The sequence below is a fragment of the Cheilinus undulatus genome, linkage group 20 (genome assembly GCF_018320785.1).
Source record: "Cheilinus undulatus linkage group 20, ASM1832078v1, whole genome shotgun sequence".
Taxonomy (NCBI): domain Eukaryota; kingdom Metazoa; phylum Chordata; class Actinopteri; order Labriformes; family Labridae; genus Cheilinus; species Cheilinus undulatus.
Window position 1 is genome coordinate 31,355,665 of NC_054884.1, and position 26,378 is coordinate 31,382,042.

The 26,378-nt window shown below is 41.3% G+C and overlaps 1 protein-coding gene across 1 annotated transcript in view; it reads right to left on the bottom strand.

Moving 5' to 3' along the window:
* Positions 1-467: 467 nt before the first annotated feature.
* hs3st3b1b (heparan sulfate (glucosamine) 3-O-sulfotransferase 3B1b) overlaps positions 468-26,378 on the bottom strand; it is a 30,115-nt gene continuing 4,204 nt past the window's right edge. Inside the window, exon 2 of the mRNA XM_041815771.1 lies at positions 468-4,197. Within this exon, the coding sequence (XP_041671705.1) occupies positions 3,579-4,197 (619 nt within the window). The 3' untranslated portion in view covers positions 468-3,578. The remainder of the gene's footprint in view (positions 4,198-26,378) is intronic.

Below are 26,378 nucleotides of genomic sequence, written 5' to 3' on the forward strand. Positions count from 1 at the left end.
CATTTCTTTATCAGAGTCCAGTTGCAGTTTAAACTCCTGTGTCAAGGGTGATAGAGTAAAGACGGGCATCATTTAGAAATATATACACACTTTGACAAAGAAAAGGTGAAATAAAATAAAATAAATATGTACAATTTCATCTACAAATTGTCTTCTTTCCCTCAGTTGAATAACTAAGTCTGTTAAAAGCATTAAAATCCTCTGGTTTCATCAAATCTTATGACAGACCATTACCCTTCAGTTGATGAGATGGTAAAAACATTCTAGCATTAAGTGATAATTATTCAAGACATCAAACTGTCAGTCCATGTTCTGGTTCTTTAGTCAGAGAATTTGTGTGACTTAATTAAACCTTAAAATGATCATGAACAAGGAATTCTCATCTGAGTGTGTTATTTCTATTTCAAAGATAAAACTCATTAAAGTATAAAGGAAATAAAAGTCAGTAAAAAGAGGTTTTGGTAAAATATATACTTTTTATTTATTTCTTCATACAAAGAAATCTTATGAATGTTCAGTATTTAATCATCTAGAAACATCTGTTCCATTTTCTCCTTTGCATTGTGTAAAATTAATTCCTTTGATGTACATACCACAAAATACTTGATTTACATTTCTTTTTTCATCTTTGTACATACAGATCTGCTAGTCTAAATACATATTATAATGTGGGTAAGACAAACATTTCTAACATTTTTTAGATTTCAAAACTGGTTGAATAAAACTCAACCATAAAACCAATGTGGCTGCATGGAGTTGACCCATGGGTGCCAGTTGTTTTCTTTAAATGTCAGACATCCCCTCAGTAACGTGAACTCTAACAGAATTCAAATGCAGTTTCTCCATCAGTTACAGGGAAAAAAGACAGACTTTTCCTTCCAGAGTGTGACGCCTTGCTATGAGAGGTCATCATAAATGCTTTGTTAAAATCACACATTGCACTAAGGAGAGGAGGGGGGATGAAGGCTTTCTCCACGTACATAAACTCTCATAAGGAGTATCATCGCATAGGCCCCAAAAAGTCATAGAAATACAGTGTAACAAGCCTCCATCTCCCCTGCTAACAACCATTGGTTTGAGGCTAAACCAGACAGCTGGTTTTAACTGGAAAAGAACACAAACAGTAAAATTAGAGTGATTATCTGTTATAAAGACAAAAGCAGGCTAACTGTGTTGGATTGGAAAGTTAAAGAGGCACAAAATTTTCCAAAGAAAACAGGGACAATCAAATTTTAACTTTTTAATGCGACAATCTGATCTTGAAATAAAGATAGGAGGGACTTCTGTTGTGAGGATCGGTTGTGTACATTCAGTCTGAAGCCCTCCTCTGGATGCTTAAGGCTCATTTATGCTCCTTTTATGCAAGAAAGTAGATCCTTATGTCTTTAATGATTCAGCCATCATTAGCCAAACATTCTCATGCTGAAGTGGATGTTAAAACTTGCATCCATTAAAGGTTGTGGTTTCCTTTTCTGCCATCTGACTGACAATTATCTAATCTCTGTGTAGCCAATTTGTTGCCATTTGACCTCATGCCTGGCCAAGCTAATGCCATGAACATGTTTAACCCTAGAAGCGCCACTGGGTAAAATTTACCCAGGAGTGTTTCATAACTGTCTAACTTCATAGTGATAAAACTTTTAGAGTCACCTGTTGTTGTTAAAAAACTGTTTTCAAAAAAATATACAGATTTTAAAATGGACATTTATACCTGGAACTGCCATGCAGGTAAAATTTACCCCATCAGAAAACACAATTTTTTCTCTGTTTTATTTCACCCCAGTAGATAAACAATAGAAGTTTTGCTGTTTAAGTACTCCCTCTGTGAAAAGATAAATTTTACCTGCTGGCTGTTTAAGGTATAAAAGACTCCTTGCAGATAAAGAGTTCTTGTGTAATCTTTACTCAAAAAGACTCAAACATTTTCCAAAGTACCCTTCTTAATTCTGTTTTGCTGGTTAGGCTTAAACTCAGCAATATTTGGTCCACATCTGTACGCTTCCAGATAACCTGCTGAAATACGGATGACATTACCACAGAGCATAAATGAGCCTTAATAATCCTTCTATATTATCCCTGCGTTTTCTTAATGGCCACCGCATTGAGCATGCATAGCATAGCGCAGCGCAGCACAGCATGGACACCTTCCTATGCCCTTATTACAACACGCCACCCGCTGCAGAGAGACGAGGCAGCACGTCAAAGAATGATAGCCACGCTTTATCTCCCTCTTGCATATCAAGAATTCAAGTAGAAAGACGAAAACAAAGAAGCATTACAGGGGGAAAGAGCGGGGACAGAGATTCAAGCTGTGTGAAAGATGATAGCAACCCAAAGGGTTTGTTTTTTTGGCAACAAGTAGAGAGTAGAGATCTGCTGAGGAGAGATGAGATGTATGAAAATGACAAGAGTGAATAAGGCATAAAGTATATCGGCCATGGACGATGGCACATGAGGTTCTGACGATCACCGGAGACTCTAAAACCCGGCCTGAGGCTAATCTTGCCATGCTGAGAGCGCTTCACAAAAACCTTTCCTGTTCCTTTGATCTCTTTACTCTGGGATCTAAGAAGTGGTGTCTGTTTGAAGAGGAGCTATTTCAATGAGGCGACGCCTTGCTTCTGTTGTCTGTCATCTTTTCGATCTTTATGCTCTGACAGATATGCCTTTGCTACCTCACGCTAAGATTTTACCATGAAAACAAGGCACCCGCTCCCCGCCTTCTCCTGCTCTGCTCAACAAATCAAATGCCTCTCAAGGAAATTTGATTGAGACTTTGTGTGACCTATGAACTGAGTGGATAGGGCAGGAGCTGGGCTCTCAGCCAACGCTGCTCCTAATGGGGAGTTAGAGAGCGGGAGGCTCGATCGATCTGCCCGTTACCTTTACCCGATTAGCATAATGTTAACATGGGCCCTTATGCAGTCCGAGATGGGATTTACCGCTTGATGGATGGGCCATTCATTAGAGCAGGCAGCAGGAGCTCTGAGAATGAAAGGGCAGCTGTATACTTTAAGCATGAGTGACACAATGAGGATCAATTAGACCTATTGATCAAGCTGTTATTGAGTGGAAAGGGACATAAGATCCGTAAGCCTATGCAAGTGTCAGAAAATTGGATTGTGGGAAAGTTAACTGAAAATTTGTGCTGTAGTGAAACGCAGAGAGAGTATGACAAGGATTAAAAAGGATGATGAAATGAGGAAGGTATTCTCCACTTCTCTGTGAGCACTCTGTACCCGTAATATGGTGCTTTTTTTCATTTTCCACCCCTATATCTTCAGTCATCTCTTGATTATCTGCATACGAAGCACCGATAAATCCGCTGAGTTTACAGGACCACAAGGGAGGAGCGAGAGAGATCAAAATAAAAATGAGGAATGTTAAAAACATGTGGGCCGGATGTTATGTACAAATATGGTTAGGCAGCTTAGTGAATTAATTGCTTAGAAATAAAAATAAATTATTATAAAATAGATTTCTGTACATTTTACATATATATAGCAATATCTCCACATCTTGCCATTAAATCACAGAAGAAAAAAAAAACTCCAAAAGAAGTCTTTAGTGATTTCACATCAATCCCAACCAAAGTTATGTCCCGTCATCTGGTAGAACTTCATGTTAAAGGGTCTGTAGAAGTCCCGTAGCCTCTGCACCACCTCAGGGTCAATGTTCGGGTGGGTCCGCCCTTTGGTTTTGCCCAGGCAGTGAGGCTTACTGCTGCCTTCGGCCTTCTTCAGGCATGGGAAACCCTTGGTCTGGTTGAAGTAAAAGTGTTTGTCCGTGATGATCCTCTTGAGCCCTAAGAAGTCCTGAACGCGGCCCAGCTCTCCAGCCGGGTCGCTTATGAGGCGCTCGCCGCTCACAAACAAAATCTGGTCCATTGGGAAGTACTGCAGCCAGTTGTCCAGGTGCTTGGCGTAGATGCCGATCTGGATGGCGCTCCATGAGGTGTCGATGAGCCCTGTAGTCCTGTTTTTGAAGGTGAGGCTCTCAAAAGAGGGAATGTCAGGCTTCTTGGACAGAGTCTGAGTGTAGTCCGAGATAGCTCTGGTGACCGGGTCCCTCACGACCACGATCAGTTTGGTGTCCCTGGACATGGCGGAGATCCTGGCCGGAGCCTCCCTGGTCACAAAGTAGCTGGGAGTTTTCTCCATGGTGATCTGGCCCTCCAGAGTCTTGGGCATCAGATCCCTGCAGACATATGAGGACAAAAAAATTAGGTTAGGAGGAGGATAAGGTGGAGCAAGTCTTGCATAATGTAATCAAGTTGATGGAGTGTACAGTGCTCTGTAATCAATGACTCACTGAGCCTGTTTAGCTTTATTATAGGGCTCTGAAAGCCTATTAGTGCAGGCAGCTTTCCAACGTCAACATGCTCACTCACTCATCAGATATCTCACTCCTGACAGAAAACAGAAAACTCTTTTTTACCACATAATCAGACAAAGGGAAACATTTACAAGAATTTCTAAACATGATGGGGCCCTGAATTTCACCATATTAGGGATAACGTGAAGGGTTTCCCACCCCTGCTAGGACTCCTCAGTACCCTGCCATTCAAATCTAACAAGGCTGCTCTGTTACCCCTTAAATCCATCCATCACTTTTTAAACTTTGTGTGAATCCCATTATCTCATGCCTCGACTCTATTGTTCTTCAAACCTCACAGCTGGATTTCATATTCCAAAACTGTTCAACATCATCAAAATTCACCCTTTGTCATCGTACCATCAGAGAAAAAACTCTTTATCTACCATGCTGACTCAGGCACAGTAATCCCACCATACCCAGGCCTGCAAAAAGTACAAATATGCAACATTGCTGACAGATGATGAGTCTTGTTTCAGAAAGGGAATCTGTTTTTTGACAAGAGTGGGTTTGGTTTTGGATGAGGGCTGGCTGCTGAGCTCTTCACAGATATGTTACATGCAGACGTATAATCAAGAGGTACTTGAGAACAACTGGTTTTAAAGGGAAAGTGAACGCTCTCGGCTCTCCCGGCATTAAGTTTCAGAGCTGGTGGCCGACCGCAGAGTCTAGATTATGGTGGAGGCGATAAGAGTGGTTTGACTGACATTGGGACATGGATCAGTTTTCACAGTCCAAAGGAGAAGGCTTGTTGGTTTGATGTGCGTGGGATTAAATTATAGACTGGATAAAAGAGGTGGACATTGCCGCTGTGATGTCATCAGTTGGTTTGTTTACTCACTTATTTGAGGCATCGAGGTTCAGCATTTTTATCTTTGCTATCTTGTGATTTTGGAATCAGGCGAAACCATAAATGGACAAAACCAAATTTGGATGAGAACTTATTTGGACAAGACCAGACTTGGAAGAAGTCATATTTGTCTCTCTTGGTTAATAGACCACCATGGTAGCAACTTGGCAATCAGAGGTGGTCATGCCTTAAAGCAGTGGTGCCCAGACTTGTTTAACAACAAAAAAAAAATGTGCATACATCATAGAAAAACCTAGCACACAAGAGTAGTCAGTGGGGAAAGTAAGAAGTTTGCCTCTCTTTTTAAATGCCACCATTGTAAATCAGAAACCAAAGGCAATGTGACTTGTCATTTGCTTGTCTATATATCTGGAGACCCTCTCATAAAATGTTGACATCCTTTGCTAGCAGTGCAAAATGGCATACATTGTTTTTATTTATCCTAGCATATCAGCGGTTTTGGACAAGACCCTGGTTGGTTGGTGGGACAACTTTGAAAATGAAATGAAAGACAATTTCTGCATGTCAAGGACAATGCCACAGTACCCTTGTGAGGCGCTTGTCCCAAAAAGTGAGGGACAGACTACTGTCAAAACTGAGATGCTAGCACTCAAAAATGTCCTTTTAAGCTGTTTTATTTAGGCAAGACACAATGGATGCATTTGACTTGTGGTCTTCTTCAGCGTCAACCACGAGGTGAAAGCTTTGGTTGTGCTTTGCTTAAAAAAAACTGCTTTAAAGGACATTTTTGAGTGCCGACGTCTCAGTTTTGACAGTAGTCTGTCCCTCATTTTTGGGACAAGTGCCTCAATCAAGTAAGTCTTTTTGTTGTGCACCTTAAGAAGTTTATTTTTGGGAGGGTGCTCCTTTTCTCCTTCCTACAGACTTCTGTCAACACAGCATGCTCTTTAAAGATCACATCAGTGCAGGACAATCAATTTTGTTTCTAATGTTTTTTTTTTTGTTTTAAACCGAGTATGGAAGCCTCAATTTTCAATAAAGCTTGCCTACATGTGGACTTGGCCTTTTAATGAAGGTAAAATATCTGGTATTGTGATAAACCTCAAGAGTACTATACTTGAATGTAACTTCAGCTTAAAAACGACCATAACTTATAAACCATATATCATGCTTAATTAAAGAAGACTTGACACAAATGATAAAGACCATAAATTCATAAAGAGAACAGCTAAGGTTGGGGTTACGGACAGCTAAAACATTACAACCAAGTGCATTTAGCTTTGTAACAAAAAAGACACCCAAAACCCCCCTTTACCCACAACCAAATACAATAAATAAGCAATTAAAGAAGGCACCCAACAATGTAAAAAATAAACAAAGAGGGGTTAGATAAGAAAGCACTGGTGTATCAGGGTGAACAGACTTGCTGATAAGACTCTTGTTAGATTGTAGTACCCCAAGCATCCCCTCTAATTGTTACTACAGGAACACTGATACTCTATTGTGTAGACAGTACTATTGTAGTCAACCCCATTCAAACACTATGTAATCCTAGACTGACTATTTACACAGTAAGATAGGTAAGAAAAACTACAATGCACAGGCTATTCAGTACAATCAGAAGTCTGTAATAGTGAATTCATCCCCAGAGCTTCAGCTGTTCCTTTAGATATATTCTCTAAAAGCTGGAATCTAGTTCATGTCCATCAAGCTCATGGCTAATTCATGGAACATCAGCTCTCCATCTCTGCACGTATTTGTGTGCAAGAGAGAAGAGAATGGTGAGCGAGAGGCAAAAATACCCAGGGTAACGTCAGGTAACCAATAAAACGCCTGGTGGAAATGGTGTTGGCAGATTTGTGTAATCCTAATGCAGAGCCAGTGATCTAATTATGATAATATCTTCTTGATTGCTGACACATCAGAGGGGTGAAGGCAGTCCGGGGCCCGAGCTCATTAATAGAGCGTCAGAATCAAAACAGATACAGTGTGTGGTTTTATGCTAAAGCCTGACAGACCCTTCCACCATTTCTGCAAACAACACGCTGTCAGCACATGCACATCCGTTTCCCTGCCACAACTTCAAACTGTTTAAACAGCACCTCTTCAGCATCTTCTAGGAATATATAAACCAAGCATGCTCGGCTTGAGCTGCACGCTATTCGTCATTCTCTCCATGGTGACAGGAGCTGCAAGCTTTTTTGTCATTCCTTGTGCTAACATACAAAAAGAGTCCAGGACTGACACAGAAGAGGCAAATGGCTTCCCGTCTAATCCGATTTCAAAATGACAATGCGGCGTGGAGATAGGGAGGAGGCCTGAGTTACAATGTGCATAGTGATAGATTATGCTGATCCAAGCTCAGGGAATCCTTGAGTGTTGGGGGTTGGAGGAGCGTAAAACACGGAGATGGTTGGATAGCGAGGGAGAAAGAAAGTGGTGAGGAATCCTTTAAAAAGGCGCCAAATTTGCAAGACGAGACCCCCCCTGATAAAACCTCTGACTTGGCCCACTCTTTAGCTAGAAAAAGAGACAGAAAGGGGACAGAGGAAGGGAATTTTAGTGGGACAAGTAGCTCTTAGAGAAACAATGCCTATTATGCTCCTTTTTGATTTATGAGGTGCTGCTTTCAAAGATTCCGTCAGCAAACAGGCAATTCTGTGACACCAGGCTCTTCTTTTTTCCTGCTTTTCTTTGAAAGTCAGCCATTGTCCCAGAGCAGAGGGGTGAGCAGGGCAGTGGTCAGGGCACAGGGGCGGGGTTGGGGGCAGGGTAGAGAGGGGGCAGATAGAGGAGAAGAAGGGGGGGTGCTTATCAAGGCCTGAGTGGAGCACTTTTACGTCCCTCTCAAGCTCAAGTGAGAGAGGTCCTTTGGAGGGCTCTTGAGTAGAACGTGTGCCAAAATTGCCCTGCAAACAACCTCCCGTTTCCCTTAGATACCGAGAACTCCAACAGAGCTCAACAGGGGTGCTCCGGAAGTAAAAATCCCACCCATAGTGGATATTTTTGTTAGTATTAATTTGATAACCATTCAAGGTAGACTTACAAGACACCCAAGTGTGAAATGACTGTTTCCTCCTGTAGACACACAAGTTTGTTTTAAGAAAAGCGTGGTTTTCCTGCAATTTAGGAGCAAAGAAATACTCTACCAACAATTCTAAAAAGTCAGTGCCATGTCTCTAATTGATTAAAGCAATCAATCTGGGTACTTTGCCCAAACGACATTGGCCCACCCCTTTCTGAAAGCATTCCAACAAAATGGCTGTTGGTAAATTGGCCAGATGCAATCTTCACATTTAAAGGCTTAAAACAGGAAAACTATGCAGTTCAACTGTTATAAGGAGCCCAAATCCAATCGCTAGCTAGTGAGTTAAAAAGAAAAAGATGGCCTTTGCAGAACAAGGATTGGCATTGTTACATTTAAGGATGCTTTCACACTAGGGACCCTGTCCCCAATCAGAGTACCTTGAACCCAAGCCTAGTTTCAATTAATGTGAATGCAAACTAACCACCCAGGTGCACTTTGGGAGGTGGACTCGGACGCGATTCAATTGGACTCTGGCACAGTTCAAATGAGATGTGAACGCAACCACGATATGGGATAGAGTTTCCCCGGTGTGGCAGTTTGTTGAATATTTTACTCAATAAACGATAGAAATCATTAGAATCATGTAACTAAATGATATCTTATGACTCACCTTGTGGATGACCACAAATCAGAGTCAGCTGGTGGAGTTACAGAGGCAATAAACATCTTAAGTTACCTCAAAACTGTCATATCTGAGTAACGCAAGCTCACTTAATCCTATGAGTTGCACATAGATGTATGAATACAGAGAGGGATGATGCTGTCTTCTTAAAAATATTTTTTTAAAAACATCCACATCAATATTTCATTTCGATACCCCCCACCCCCACCCCAATACAACTCCCTCTCACCCAGAATAAAATGCACGCTTACCAGTCATCTTATCCTATGTTCTACTGGTAGCTTTCAAAGATACCCCTGCAAATCATTTATCACACCATGACAGATTCTCCCAGAAACTTTCCCTGTTATTCACTTGACACATACTACAACATCTTATTGTCAATAATCCATTTTGAAAGTTTGAAAAGCTATGATGCATTATGAATTGAGGGAATTTTGATGGATTGCAGGATGTTTTGTTTCTTCACGCTTTGAAAATATGGACACAGTCTAAAATGTTTGCAATCCGATCCTCTTCTTGTGCCAAATCAAATATTTGATCAGTTTTGGGGTAGCTGGTTGCTTGGCTCCAGGATTTAAACATTGATACAAGGATTTTCTGCAATGTCAGGGGAGGATTACAAAAATGGGCAGCCACCCTCCAGCTTTAAGACTTTTGGTGCCTAATATGTGGATTTACAAGCTGCTGTAACCTAATTTGATAACAGATATTACAGTTAAACTTTCCTGTTGTTTTCTTTACCTTTTCATGTCTTTTTCTCTCCCCTCCATTTCTCTCAGCACCTTTTGTCCACTGAGAATATCCCCAAGTTTAAAGACATGCCAAAAACAGCGATAAGACACAAAGCAGACGCCTTGTCATGACAGCATCAAACAGGGGGCCCGGCGGAGTGGCCCTTTGGCCTGTGTTTTAAAGAGCCCTCATCCCGCTGGAGATAAACAGCAGACAGGAAAAAGGGGTTATTTCTGTCTGATGCTTCTGCCTCCCTCCTGTCATGTTTGATTTGATGATAACGGGCTGCCACTGTGCCGTTTGTGTCACAGCATCCCTGACAGAATGTCTAGCTCGCTCTGAGACAAAGGGAAAGAGCTACTTGGCGGCTGTCTGTTGATTTTGCTGTTCGATACAAAAGGTTTTCAATTGTCTCACATGTCTGAAGGTTGAAAGCATTTGAATCTCAAATTAGGGCTTGTTTATTTGACTACAGACAAATCAGGAGGCATTTTGTATCTACAACAAGAAGGGAGGGTGTGGCTTTAGTCAAAGGGGCATTGCAAGCTTGAGATGTGTGGTCTCAAAGAGCCTGGAGCGAGTGTCCATATTCCCATAGGAGGTAACAGCGCAAAACAAGAGTCCACCAAATAATCCTTAATAAGAAAGTCAAATAAACCATCATTTTAGGGGGAGATCAGTGCTGCCCAACTTTTCTCAGCATCTAACCATGCTGGTTTCTTCTCTTCACCCCGACATCCTTTACATTGATCACCAAAGTTCCCTCGACCCTTGACAGCCAGGCCTTGAGGTCTGATAGCAAAGTGACACTTCACAAGTGGAAAGAAGGAGGAGAGGGAGGAAGTGAGTGAAGTGGTACTGAAAGAGTCCCTTTCTTTTCTAAGAGCCTCTTAAGCGAGCACTTCACATGAACCAGCGCAATGGACGTACAAGCGTTTTCAGGAAATACAAAGAAACATCTTTATTCTCGTTGGATGATAAGGATCTTGACCAGAGCTTGTTCCTTCACAGTTGGGTGTAAATTTGGTCTTTTACCATCGAAGACAACAAGCATTCGAGTGTTTAGCACAAATGCATATATTACAAACAACAAAGCATACGGAGAGGATGATGGATTATACATGCAAATTTGGAAACTTTGTGGCATTCATAAATAACTAAGCACTCATTTCCAGTTCCCTCTCAATTCACAGTGGGAAAAGCCTGAATGCTATGAAATAAAACTTAAGAGAGCATCGTGTTTATCTAACACACTCACTCAGGCTACTACAAGGAGGGCAGGAATGCATGCAGCTACTGGCTCACTGAATACTTTCAAAGTAGCACTTGAAGAAGCCAGACATTTTGAAATATAGTCCAATGTGCCTGGAGTCTGACATTATATTTAACCACAGAGCACGGCTTTGGCTGTAAATTAAAGAATAGAGAGGATGGTTTACAGCGCAAAGAGGAGAGAAGAGCTCCGGCTGGGCTCACAGAAGTCTCATCTGCTTTCTCTGTCAAGTACTTGGAGTGGAGTCCAGGTGTGAGAATGTGGCCACTTAGAGGTTTCTGACAGTTCATTTCCTGGCTGAGAGGAGTCACGGATCCCAACTTGAACCTGAGATCTTGCTGTAGAGTATTCTGAAGGCTTTGGTGAAGTCTTCTTGATGCGTGTTTTGGCACCAAAAGTGTCCGTTCATTTGCACCTGTTGTTGAGAAAGTCTCCGTTTCTACAACATCCATCACACCTGCTTGAAACTTCATACCCCAAGCTCGCCAGGAGATGAACCCGAAGTGATGCTTGAGCTTCATCAGCCTGATCAGAGTCATTTGTCAGCGCTCGTCCCAGGCCTGAGGTTTCAAATTAACAGGCTTCACTGAATAATGGTGTCACTGGAAACCCAGGAAGGTGGCTGAGTGGAAGCCCCTCCAAATCATCTGTCTGCTGAAGAGATTAATAATGCAGGCTGGCCTAGTATCACACAGTCAGACCAGGATGGAGGGGCACACATATTGTATATGGAGGGGGGCTCTTTGAAAGCTTAAATTCTTTTCTGAAAAGTGCTGCTGCCAAAGAAGCCTGTTGTAAATGGAGCAGACTTTTATCCTCCATATCTGCTGCTTGACTGGAGATACTGTTGAAAAGTCCACTCCACCAAGGGGAGAGCCGTACAAATGGGAGATAAAATACACTGAATTCACTAAGCACTTAGATCTATTTCCAGTTCAAATGCATCACAATGGGATGTTTTCTCAGTTTCCATTTCAGGGTTTTCAGTCAAAGTATGTCTACAACAGCCATCTATGAGGAGTTCCAGGCCAATGTCCTTTGGAGTAATGGTTAAAGACTAGGACCTTGGGCTGATTATTTCTTCTTGGACCCAACTGTTCTTGGTAAAAGATGAATTACCCCAAATAAAGCCTAATCTCTCAGTGCAAGCTGATCTTGATTTGTTCTATAGTTCCAACCTTTACAGGACACCATTGGCCTTGTGCCTGGGTTGCAGCCCACAGAAGCTATAGATCTCCAAGTGGGTGGTCCAGGTCCAAGTCTAATCCATTCTCACTCTCTCTTACAATTTCCCATTTCATCCACGGTCCCCCCAAATAACAGCATAAAAGCCCAAAAATAAATCTAGCCAAACTGGCATCTTTACAACTTAAATTGCAATCAGTAGCATTGCTCAATAGTTCCTTTTAAATCTAAGATGTTGGGAGATGACTCAAATGTACGGTCGACCGATATGAATTTTTCAGGGCTGATACTGATACCAACTATTAGAAGTTCACAGGACTCATAACCGATATTTGGAACCAATAGGGTTTGAGTCAATGGTGCTTCAATCACTTCAGACATGACACTTGGCGGCCACATCTCAGCAGCATCATGGCTAGCATGTTAACAAGCAGTTTTAGACTGCTTGCATGAGTACAGTGTCCCATGCACGGTCGCCACACATGCTGAGAATATAGAGAACACAAGGCTTGCCTATTTTTTCCCGTGACCTGTGACCTGTGTGTCTCTTGGCCAAAATAGACAAGTAAATGATACACATACAGCCATACTTACCCTGTTTTGGCAGATATTTATGCCCATGTCGGTAGAATGTTTGCAATGTCACTTGATGACACCGATGACGTCCGCAAGCCGAAATGCGTTGGTCAAATAAAGCTGTTCTTTAAATTTAGACTTAAACTTAGTGAAGTTCAGTTTTTTACATATATAAAATATGTCATGGGGAAGATAAACACAGTATAATTACTCTTTTGGTTTGTGCTTTTCAAAGCAAAAGCCCAGTATCGCATTTATGTGGAGTAACTCATGTTGTTTGTACAGAATGTTTGTATTCTCGGCTCAGTTATACAATGAATAATGTCACTTGTAGGGGGATTAACTGAGGTAAAACTTAGGAAAAAAGACAGGGCTGTGACAGCAGGAAGCCAGAGCCAACACAAAGAACAAAGGTCTCTTGTATGATAGCAGTGACAGTGAAACCCAGAGCTGATATGTGCTGCAGCTAAACGCAGCAAACACGCACCCAGTCTGAAACAGGCTTCAGTTTTGACTGCCTATTACACATGTGACGTCTGTGATATCAGATAGAAATGTAGGCAGGATTATCAGGTGAAAGTGTGAGGAATAAAAACAGTCAAAAGGGAAGACACATCTCACAGATGAACCTGAGTAGCGCACTTTGGATACGGGTTATCGGCCAAATGCCCAATATCAGCTCCAATGATAAACCAGGCTGATAATTGGTTGTCATCTTCCAAAAAGGAAGGCTAAAAGTGCAATATAACTCCATCCAACTGATCTTTTTCTTTGGTAAGAAACATAAAGTGATCAATATGTTTAAAATGGGCACCATACATGGTTTGCTATAAGGGGTCCCAAGGCGAAAAGTGCATTCAGAAGGCTTTCTGTGCAATTCAATTGCTTTAAGAGTACTTTTAGGAAAGATATTAAAATTGCATATTCAGGCTTTGCTGTACAATTCTTGATTGGGACATTTCTAACAAGAGGAAACAAAGGAAGTCTCGAGGGAAATGGTGAATGACTCCACAACAGGATCTGAGGTCAAAGTATAATGAAGCAGACAGCATTTTAAGCTCATCCAGAACATCATATTCCTCAGTGTAATGGCCAAAATTGGTCAAAGCCTTGGTCTTGTATCTTGCTCTGTGACACTTTGATAACCAACCCCCCTGTGCTAGACTCCTAATCTGGTTGATAAATGCAGCTCCCAGACCCTTAACTCCATCAAGAAGTTGCACCATGTCAGAGCAGCCTGGGAATCCGCTGACCCTGCATGTAAACAACGCAGTTAACCCCACCGACGCAACTCATCCATCCATCATTTTTCACTGGAATCAGGGAGTCGTGCTTCGCCAGAGTGGAGCATTTTTTATCATGGAGTCTGAGCTGAGTGTGTAGGAGAGGGAGAGTGAATGACAGGGAGAATGTGAGTCCAAAAAGATGGAGAAAAGGGGGAGTCAGGGTTGCGGTCACGGACCATCTAAACTGGTTTCAGGCTCAAACCCAGCCTGGTTTTGGAGGCAACATCAGAAACTAGCGCGCTAGAATAAATAAATAGAGAGCTAACCACCACATATAATGTCATGGACTACATGTCAGACACCCCAACAGCATATTACCCCCCCAGCCACAGCTTCACATCCCCCTCTGTCATGTCTTCAAAATGCTTAACTGAGGCTGAGACATACTTTTTCTACCATTGTGGTCACCTTGTGATGGGCAGCATCGCACAGGCGTGACAAGCACAAATTATTCAATTCAATAAGTAACTATCATTTTCCCAACTTGGAAAATCTGTTTTTAAGTATTGCTGTTGCTACTTGGCACCTTTGGGAAACAACGCAGGAATGTGTGGTGCCGTAAGGGTTTTTCAGGGCCTGGAACCACACCGGCCTGTGGCCATAGGCGGCTGCCTGGAATTACCGAGTGTTAATAACCCTGCAGTGAAGCGAGGGAGCCCACCATGTGGTATAAATAAAACAGAGGAGTTGGTGAAAGGGATGGTGGAGGCTGGAAAGAAATTCCTCCTCCTTTTCCTTCTGTTTCTCTCATGAATGTGCAACAGCTTACAGAAGTGTCGCTTTTTTCTTCCTGAAAATGCTGCCCCAAAAGAAGCTCAATTTTCCTGGTTTACAGAGGTGAAAGACCTCTTTGTTTTGGTAACACTTAACACAACATCTCACCACTTTGTTTGACACACGATACAAGATGAGTCACCTGACACCGCCGCAACAATCAAGCTACTTATTGTGTTGTCCTCAGCGCCATGGACTCCAAAAAACTCCCACAAAAACACTCCCTGAAATCCACCACTTGGAGATATTACCCAGAATTTGTTTAGCCCTAGTAATCCCCTTTAATCAGTGTGTTTGTGTTTGCATTTTGTGTTTGCGGAAGGTGTTAGCGCGGAGCTCGGCACACATTCCACCGCTCCATCAGTATCAGGGTGTGACTGAGTGACAGCACGGATGGAAAAAACTGATGAGTAGGGCTGGGCAAAATGGACCGAAAGACATTTCTTTATCTTCTTTAGCCAAACAGCGACACACAGTGTCTATCTCAATATTTTTCTGTAACAAAATAAATGAATTAACTAATACCAGAATTTAAACAATGAGTGTATTCTGGTAACAATCAAACTAGACTGAAACCTGTTTGATATCACAGCTGCCAAAAAAGAGTTGAGGCCCAATATTAGGCAATTTTTTTATTTCTAGTTATAAAAAACTGCAGAAAAACTCTTCAGTCCCACTTCTCTGATCCCACAATCTGTCATTAGGTGTTAAGAGTTGCCATATAATTTAACAAGCATGTCTTTGGACTGTGGGAGGAAGCTGGAGTACTCAGTGAGAGCCCATGCATACACAATGAGATCATGCAAACTCTGCACAGGAAGGCGAAATCCAACCAGGATTTGGACAAGGAACCTTCTTGCACTGATGCACAGTGCAAACCACTGCAACGCTGTGCAGCTCCAAACCTCTTACACATCATCTAAACTGTCCAGAAATAATGGAAACATTCACATATGTTGAGGTTGTTAAATACTCTTACAATGTGTTTTACAGTCAAAAAATTCCTATCATTTAACAGAATCAAAAACTGGACAATCTTAATGATCTTCACTCACATTTAAAACGAAGAAATACAACAATGTCCAAAATTCAACAAACTCCCTGGCAATATTTGGAAAAGGAGGAGGAACCCCTTGCTTATTGCCAGTTCCAACCACTTTCCAATTGTTGGCAACATATTTGTGCAATATCAACAGTGTGCAGGAAATTGCCCAATATTGGCTATTTATGACTTCTATTTTTGTTGCCATGGTTTCAAACAGGAATCAATATCTTGATTTTATAAAAAAAAATCTAATTGCACCTAAATTAGATCAATTGAAATGAATAAATGTACTGATACATCTTTAAAGAACCTGTAAAGTGGTAAAAAAATCCTTATTTTAGGTTTGTTGTATGAAAGGCCACTATGGTATGAACCACCAGGCCAAATTTCAGTCGTGAAAAACATCTCTAAGTTTATGAAATTAAGCTTCAAAATCATGAAAAATGAGGCAGTGGGATGGTGTGGGTGTGTCAGTTGAATGAGCTGAAGCCACACCCAATCATGAGAAATATGATCCTCTCAAATTTTAAAAATGCATCTATCAGAGCACAGCTGCCTGGCTCTGTGTCAGAGCAGAGAGACTGGAGTTGGGGATTTGATTTACTGTTTTCTGGTACAAATCCGTCTGTTGTAATGCTTTTAATGACCCGTGGGCCACCATGGGTGATAGATTTTGGAAATTTACCTCACAATGAACAAAACACAGAATGGAACTGGATGCAACTTTCAGTGACGACAGTACATCAGCTAAAAACAGACTGTACTGAGATGAAATGCTCAGTGATTTTATATCATTGTAGCGTTACGGTGGGACGGGGTATTTCCACATCATGATTGGTGATGTCATGGGCTCCTTAATTTGCCCTGCCCAAATAAAACCAAGCCAGGAGAAGAACAAAATTCAAACGGCCTAAATAAAACACTCAGTCACACATAAATGTCAGTGTTTTTACATTTTTGTAGCAGCCTTATTCCAACATCTCTAGTGTGTTTAGACACAAAGTTTGGATTTCACTTTACAGGGACTTTTAGTCAGTGGCTCTTTCAACATGTTATCTGACTCTCTCAACCCTGCTTCCAGCTACATCCGTCCCATCTCTCTCTAAAAAAGGCTAAATAAATAAATAAACTAACACATCTTGTGCTGTCGCTTTGCTCATATTTTCAGTTAAAGACACATTACATTTATGCTGTATTTGTCATTAAAAGTCCCCACTTCTCATGTTGATCAAAGACTTTGATTTTGAAGGAGCAATATTAGGAGTCGGAGCATATCCAGTAGCACCCTTTTGACTCAGATGTCTAATATAAATGCAGAAAAGAAACAGAAGTTTACATCACTATACACTTTTGGGCCCTGAACCTTTGAACTATAAGAAGGTTATCCTAGAGCAGACATTCCTGCCTTATTTTTCATGGTTCTGAAATGTAATTTTTATACTAAGACGTTTTTATCGCTGAATTTTTTCCCAGTTGTTAATTACATGGCCATCTGTTATACAAAAACCTAAAATACATATTTTCTATTGTTTTACAGGAACCTGAAAAACTTGAAATACTGCCCATCGCTCCATCAGGACCAGGGTGTGACTGACTGACAGCTCAGATGGAATAAACTGATGAACCGTGAGAGGATAAAAAACAAAGAGGGCAAACAACAATGAAGGGCTGCAGGTGGAGACTCAGTTCATGTGTGAGTTTGTGTGTGTTGGCATTTCTGGCTGGTTTTTGTGTGGCTGTGCAGCCAGAATCAGCCATTCTGACTGATTTCCTGACACTTGACATGCACCAAGAGGCACATGACTCCTTGATCTAGCTACAGCAAAGATGAATAAAAGATGAAACAGACTCCACAAGAACATAGATGCCACCACCCCCACTCCCTAGACGCTCACGCAGTCGCACACACTCACACTGAGGGAGCGAGCTAGCTACTTTGCATCCTGTTTGAATTGGCTGTCAACCGTAACTGCCTGCACACCTTTTTGAAGGCAGGTGAACTACAAAGTGTACCAGTGAGAAAGAGGGGATTTCCTCTTTACTGTATGTCACTCAGTGAGCAGAAAATCATCTTCCTGAGAGTGTATGTGCACTATTATTTTGCTTCCATTAATCACACTGCAGCTGTTAGAGCAGGTTAATGGTTTACAAATTCCTGAAGACAGCCTGCCTCCTGAGCAAACGTATAATTAGCTAAATTGAGTGAGGATAGCGCCAGTCGTGACAATTAACCTGGAGATGGAAAGAGTGGCAGCTGAAATCCTCAGGCTATCCTTCGGTTTTCTTTGGATTTCAGCCGAGATGTCTCACACTATATCTCAGAATGCCTGGAGGACAAGATAATTATTGTTTGAGACAGTTTTAACCATTTCTGCTACAAAGTTCTGCCAAAAGCAGACATGGGAGATAGAAGTTCAGGTTCAGGTTCTTTGTGGTTTGTGATCACGATGACAAATGTTTTCACCCCTATGCCGTATCTCCAGGAGTGAAACGGGATCTGCTCGAACTCTGTGCCAGACAGACGAGCTATTTTGTAAATGCAGTAAAAGCAGAAAAAAAAAGAGCAGGCTCAAAAAGAGAGATATTTGAGAAAGGCAAGCTTAATGCTATATGTCAGCCCTTGGCTTGAAGAGGATGTATGTTTTCATAAATCTTTTCAACAGCTAAATTAAAGTTTTCTTTGTCAAAGCACATCCAGAGGTGGAAAGTTCTCACAAACCTTCGCCAAAGATGTTCCATCCTCTACTGCTCTTATTCTTGAATTATTATAGAATTTTATTCTGATTTGGATCAAATTATATACAAATCACAGAGGTTCACTGATGCCAAATTTCCACAAGTTCTACAACAATAACTTCGATATAAGCAGCTTTTTCCTATTAAGCTCAAAGAATTCTTTTGGAATGGAGATCTGGCCAAGTACAAAAGTAAATCAGAAATAGAAGAAAACAAAGAAATAAGTTAGTTATAACAGATTTATGCACAGCTTGGCTTCAACAGATTTCATCACTGATTTTTGAAAATACTAAGAGTAAGCAAGTCATATTTTCAGATATATTAGGCTAAGTGAAAATATTCAGAATGGAAACAATGAAAACAGGCTTACTAAGTTTAAAGTTCAAAGTTAGCGAAAACTACTGAGAAATACAGAGTAATTGTGTAAAATTGTTTGTGGTAACCAGATAACAGGCCTGGGCGATATGGCCTGAAAATCATACCATGGCATTTTTCTTGCCTTTGACGATAAGTTAAAGTTAAAATAGACTTTTAAATGGTTGTTCATGCCGTTGTAAGAGGAAGAGCTGCAGTGCTGGCCTCTGCGACCAGCCAAAGCAACACTTAGCTTGTGTTAAACCCCCAGACAGGCTGACAGAGTCAGCACACTGACTTAGTTGCGGTACAGCCATCAGACTTTGAGGTGAAAAAACACGTGTTTTTGCCTGCTAACTCACACTGAGGCAGATACGATGACGTCATTAACAAGCGTTATCACGATTGGTCGGTAGAGTCCAAATCTCTACCGAAGGCCAAATTTATAACATTTAGGTATACCATCTACCGCAAATACCGCGCACCCCTACCAGGTAAAAATGTATAAGATAACCAATATTGAAATGTTACAGGTAACAATTACGTTGGAATTCTGAAGGAAAGCAAGTGAAATCATCAACCTTGGTTAAAAAAAAAAAAAGAAAAAAAAAAAAGGTCAATTCCAGAAAAACCAATGTTCAGAATAACAGAAATAGTCCTGGAAATGTCAAAACTGGGGGTCATAAAGTAAAAATGTTCCATATAACCATATACACACATACATGTTTATACCAACTCAGTAAAACTGTTCAAGATTACCAAGTAATTCAAGATGGTACAAGCAAAATGTTCAGGCTAACTCAGTAAAGATGTATACAAAAACAAAGTAAAATCTCCAGAGTTAATATGAAATGATGTTCCGGGTAAGCAGATTTAAGTTATTTGTGGTAACTTGGTCAAAAATCTTCAGGGTCAAAAAGTAATTGGGTATGCTATTTTTTTTTTTTTTTTTTTGGGGGGGGGGGGGGTGAAAATGATCAAAGTTGACTAAAGTGAAATAGGCTAATGTTCAGGTTATAACAATCTCAAAAAAGAAAAATAAAAAAAAGATGATATTTAGGGGGTTGCTGGTTGCCACATGGTTATGTAGGCTTTGTACTGATTTATTGTGGTATATGTATTTTTTGAATCCTTATACTACAAAGTAGTGTGTCATTTTATGCTTCTGAATACTGTACATATTATGAACTGTGTTTCGAGGCCCAACTAGGGACAAGAGCTAGAAATTAGCAGTAGAGCTCAATGGCGTGGTTCTGGAAGTGAAAACCCAATTCATTTTCTCCATAAGTAAAGTTTGTAGGACATTAACCCCTCTGTTTAAGGAAATCAGTTTATTTGTAATCTCTGCCAAGAATACTACAGTACCCACAATCCTAGAGTGATTAATTGAACCTTCAAGTCCACATGACTTTTTCCTGAGGTGCAGAACTGCAACTGAAAGACGTTTAGGCGACGACCGGACCGAACACATCCAGCTGCCAGCTACCTACCAAGCACCTACGGTGCACAGGACTCTCGTTTAAAGGCGCTGAACCAGAGCATGGCAGAATGGGCTATGAAAAGCAGCAGCGCCTCAATGAACCGATCTCTAACGTTAAAACCGGTCCCAAGACCACTTTGTGCTGCATTTTACCGATCCAGGGCTCCACGGACAAATGCACTCGGACTGCTGACGCTAAGATCGGTTAACCGAGCCATATCGAATTATCTATACACCACCAGTAGAAAGGTTCAGGCCAACTCTGTAGTAAGGGTCAGAAAAACAAAACTAAACATTTAGGGCAAACAAAGTAATGTTCAAAGACCATACCTAAAAATGTTCATGGCAATTTAACTGTAAAGATCCTTGGTAGTTAAATGAAAATGTTAAGGACTGACATCTTATTTAGGTTGATAAAATAAAACTGTGTAAAGGTAACTTATTAAAAAATGTTCAGGTTGAATAAATATTATTCTAGGTGAGTTATGGGAAATTTGTATCAACGCTTCAGGTAACTGTTTAAAAGTCCAGGGAAAATGCTCCTCGTAACAAAATAAAAACCTCTAAAGTAAATATGAATTAATGTTAATGTAATATACGTTTATGATAAGCAGAAATGTTCAGAGTGCTACACAAACTAAAATAACAAGGCTAAAATGTTCAGAGAGGGTTTATTCACATCAGTGACATGATCTAAGAGAATCAATCTACTTTGGATATAGTTTCTTACTCATTTCTAAACCCATGACCTATTTTTTTGACAAAAGTCTAATCAGCTCTGTTTCCAACTCCCCCAGTTAGAGAACTGAATCAGTTTGATAATGATGCATCGGTTTTTCTGCCTCCAAAGTTGCACTACAGTTTCCAGCCCAGCCGTCTGATTCTGATCAGCTAAACAAGCGAGCGAAAAACTCCTCATGGTGGAAAATAATTGGAAGTGAGCTGAGTTTGGCCAGGTTGTTTTGGAGTTGAAGTGTTCTTACAGGTCTTATGAGAGCGCCCGGCAGCTCTGGGAGTTCATCTAAACGGAGAGAGTGACGAGTGTCGAGCTGCCGAGCTGCACAGGGAGACAACTCAGGGCTTCTAATGAGCTCTGCTCTTTTACTGCCAGGCTAATGGAAACCTCAGGAGACCTTGGCCACTATCTCTCTCTCTCTCTCTCTCCGTTTCTGAGAGTGTATGTACGTCTTCTTTTTTCCCAGAGGCAGGCTCACTCTCCTGCACCTTAATGGCTACCTTTGGGACTTAATACCTGGGACATGTGACGGTTTTGCAGGTTTACTGTCATCACATTCTCCTCTTTTTCCACAGACTCCATTTCTCTTCTTTAGGAAGCAGCGAGGACTTCACAGGGATAATTAACAAAACTATATTAGAGTGTTTGTTTCTCCAGCCTCCAGGGGAACCTTTATAATGTGCTAAATAGTGTTTGTTTAGCAGCAGTGAATGACCGTTAAACTGTAGAGGGAGGGCGCCTGGCTCTGTTCTGACAACATCCAAATTATCACCTTGTTAAAAGAGGCTAATTCACACGCAGTACACAGGGAGGGATTGTGCACCATTTCCTTCCTCCAAATCTATTTCATTAGACTTCTTTATTAGTATTTTTCATTGTGGAAGTAGGAGACACACTGCAGCAGCTGTCACAAGATTCAGTGAGTGACTGAGCCCAAACAATAGCCCACGCTTTTTCTGTTTTTCTGTTTGCATGCACCGTGTGAGTGTTTGACAGAAAGTTCCTGTGGCTTTTATCCTCAGCTCCAGCAGGAGGTTCCTGTCTGCGGCGGCCATATTGTCCTCAGCAGCGTGGGTAGAGCTCAGTGGACACCAAGAGGAGGTAAAGGGGGGGAGGAAAGCTGCCACTCCTCTCTCCACAGGTCTCCCTTTTCACAATTAACCGCTTGTAATTTGGGGGTAAAAGCTGCCTTTTCTCTGTTTCTCCACCCCCCTCTGATCACTCGCCGTTTCTGATGAACCATGCAGGCTTCAGCAGTGAAGAGACAGGGCCTCTGCTTTTTTTTCTGACCAAAGGCTTCTCGTGGTCAGTGAGGCCTGCAGCGAGCCACGCCCAGGATTGGACAAACTGAGCATGACATGTGACACTATTCTTACACACCAGCAGTGAAAGTGCGCAGCTGGAAGACGGGGAGAAGCAGAGGCTGATATTTTAGGGAGGAAGAGGGGGTACTATTGGTGAATAATCCACTCTTTTGGGAGCTCAAAGTGGAAGTTTAGCCAACACAGAGGCACAGTTTCAGACTCTTGGCCGCTGCGGTGGAGGATTTGAGCAGAGGATGTGAACCTGCTGTCAGCTGTACGCTTGGCTGGCCGGGCGCTCGATCCCCTGGAGGAGCTGAGGAGTTCCAGGAATCAGGAAACAATCAGAGCGCCAAAGTATCTAATCATCTGATTTCATCTGTGTCCTTGCTAGAACTGTAACTGGGTTAGAGCCACTTAAAGATTCAGAGCTTATTGATTCTGTCATACGCTGAGTTTTAAATCAAAACCAAAACGAGGAGTCATTTATAGAAATCAGGAGGCTTTAAAACTGCGGTCATGCCATTGTTTTGTGCTGTAAAATCCCCAGTGGGGCTTGTAGCATCCAGCAGCTTTCTGCAGCCCTGCAGATGGTCAGCACACATACTCTGTCAGAGAGCAGACGTGGGTCTGACCCCAGTCAAAGACCCTTAACCCAGCTCTGCACATTACCTCCAATCAGGCCTGACCAATCAATACTAGAGCTTTCCCAGAGGAGCCAAGCCACAGCGACATTTCTGTCAGTGTTTCATTCTTTTGTGACTGCAGATAGAAACTATTTGTGGCCTCACACGCTAGTTTGACACAGAAAACGCCCAATGTATGCAAACTTCATCTCTGTGTTTTTGATGCCAGCTCTATAGAACCAGGTGGCCTCTTTTAGGGAAGAGGAAGAAGGGCGAGGTCAGTTGACGGGTCACCTACGTGGAAATAGGAGCACCCCTGCAGTGAGTAGATAAAGGAACGTGCACCCATCCAGAACTGTCCCCGACACGGCGAGGAGCTGCAGTCTGGCTCCGTAGGGGGGGGGGCCCGGCCTTTAGATAACGGCTTTCAAACTGAGCAGACTGTCCTTATAGTGGAACATGATTTTTCCTAAAAGGGAGCCCCTTTTATAACAATGCTCCACTTGTCCTTATAGTGTGTGTGGCACTGTTTACCTCCATGGTGTTTTATCACAGCTATGATACAGGGATGGCGCTGATCCAGTCCCAGCAGTCTCTCTGCAGCCTAAACTTTGATCATAAACCACATCACATAAGGGCTGATAATTACATGGTTCAGTATGCAGCCTTTAACTTGTATCAAACATCATCAAAACACACTAAAAGCCCTGAAATGAAGCTCCACAAATATCTTGCATTTCTGCTACATTCCAAAGAGTTTTATTTAACAGTAACACAAAAAAAAGAAGCATCCTAATGCAACACAAACCACCATGTGGCCTTGGACTGTGCGTGTGTGTGCTCTCTAATATGCTCCTTCTTTAATGCTAAAGTCACTCCAAGGGAGGAGCACCAGCACCAACACTGCCGGGCCCTGACAGCGAGCTCAGACCAGAGCCCGCGACACGACAGCAAAACCACACAACAGTAATTATATATCAAAGCCCCTTCATAGCCAATAGCGCTAAATGGAATATGAAGAGAGCGACGTGCACCACAGACTGACAGCATGGGAAGAGGGCTGCAGTCAACAAGAGTAGGAGTAAATAAAATACCTCTCAAAAGCTGCAGCACCATGAGGGGAGTTCACTTTCTACATACAAATGTGACATAACTCCTAAAACGAAGACTATACTCGGACAATACAGCTTATAAATGATATAAAGACAGGAAGGCTTTGTGGACTCTGAAGTTTGTTAGAAGTGGAAGCAAATTATATATATACACAGAAGTATTCTAAAACTAGTCTCATTTCTATTCTGCAGTAAGCCTTCACTAAGTCATCAGAAAGTTTTGAATTTAGCTCGGTCAGCTAATTATCACACTGAGCAGTGGCAAACTTTTTTGCAATAACTGAGAAAAATGTCAAAGGAAGAATACTTTCTCACTTCTATGTGTAAATTTTGCCTGTTAGACATAGGTCTAGCTACAGTCATGCTCCCACACCATGTCAGGGAAGCTGAAGACAGCTATCTGCTTTAGATTAGTCTGTGCCAAATTAGGGGTGAAAAATATTTTTGGGGGGTTTATTTGGATTCAGCAGTAAGGCCACCCGTAAGGGGTAAAAAGAGAAAATTTTCTAGGGTCCAGCTTGGCAAAGACAGAGTCTGTTCTACAAATGTTTATTTGAAGCTAAACGCTCTCTAATGCTCATTAAAGTAACAAAAATATACATTTTACTGCTGCCTGTTTTAGAAATGTAAATCATGTCTTCTTAAAATTGTATGAACTGTTTTTTGTTTGTTTCATGATGAAATAGATCGTCCAGTTAGACTTAACTGTAAGGCCAGTATGTCCAAGTCAGAGCTCAGTTCAGTCAGCAGCAAAACCCAACTGGACCAGGACCAAGTGGCATATTCAGCCATGGGGCTAGCGCTAATGCTACCGATCCAACTTGCATGCATTATGATTATTATATGACTTCTAAGGAGGGCCGATTTGCATGGACTTTCAGGGACCAAGCTTTGTCTACAGTCAAGCCTGACCAGGAGAAACATGTTGGAAACATCCATTATATTGCATCTAAAATCCTTATCACTAAATTGATCAATATCAATGCATGCAGATAAGTTTTTGTCATCCTACAATAAAGAAGAATGAGCGATAAATAATAAAACTGTTGGATAATTATGTTAATTCAAACACATTACCCATATGCCTATAAAACCATACTGCATTGACTTGGGATAACTTCCTGTGTTTTTATAGCACAATAGATGCATCATAGAAAGAAATGTATACTGCAGTTTTTCCAGCATTTTGCAGCCCTAAATCTGACACGTTACCTCAAGGCTTAGCTCCATCTCTACCTTTTGTTTTCTACAGCACAATTTCTCCTTGAAACAGAGTTGTAAGTGCTGAAATCTTCCCCTACAAATTATGAACGACCCTTTAAGCTTCTAAATGTCATCAACAGCATTTACATGACAACCGACATGACTACGAGTACATTTTTCGACAAGCCTGTTCAAAATCAAAAGGGCCACAGTGCATTGAATAACGTTAAATTCTGATATTAAGTTGTTGTAATTTTCAAATCTTGCTAATGAGTCGAGAAGTCCTGGAAGATTTCCCATGACACTCTGTTTGGAGTGTGCCTCTGCGAAATCTCCCTTTGAAAGGCCATGTAGCCCTAGGATCTTACTCCACCTCTCCATTCCAACAAAAATCGGGACAACCCTTAGATGTGAGCCTGTAAAGCACAGAGGAAGGACTAAGTGATGGGACCAGGGGTTCAAAATGTCTCAGAGAGGCCAAATTGTGTATAAACTGCTCTGTTTTTTTTCTTAAATGCATTACTTAATTTATGGGATTTTCACTATTTGTTTAATTTGTCTTTAATTGCCTTTGTGAAGCTGTTATTTGTCATTTTTTTCAATCTTTAGAAATCTGCGCAAAAAGAGACTCGCTGCAAAAGCTTTGGTTACATTTATATGAGTTTTGTGGCCTTCATTTTGTCTTTTTTATATTTTAGATTATATTTTCCACTGGATTTATGTCATAGTTTGGAAAGTTGTCTTTCTGCCCCTTTAAACCATTTGATTGTGTTTTAAGCCACGTTCAAACTTTTCAAAAGTGTAAAAATTAGTCTGCTGCACAACGTCCAAAGCCACAAATGCCACGTAAGATGATTTAAGTTGTTGCTTCTCAAAATGCACACACAGCTGCCTCTGACCTTTGATATTTTCCACACAAGTTATTGATCTTTTTACATATTAACTTATTGATTTTGCCATTATAGTGTGTTTTTATGATAAGGAGTTTTTAAGCCTATCACTGCCAGATAACAGCGGTCAACTTTCACCACACAGGTGCAGAGACAAAACAAGAAATAATG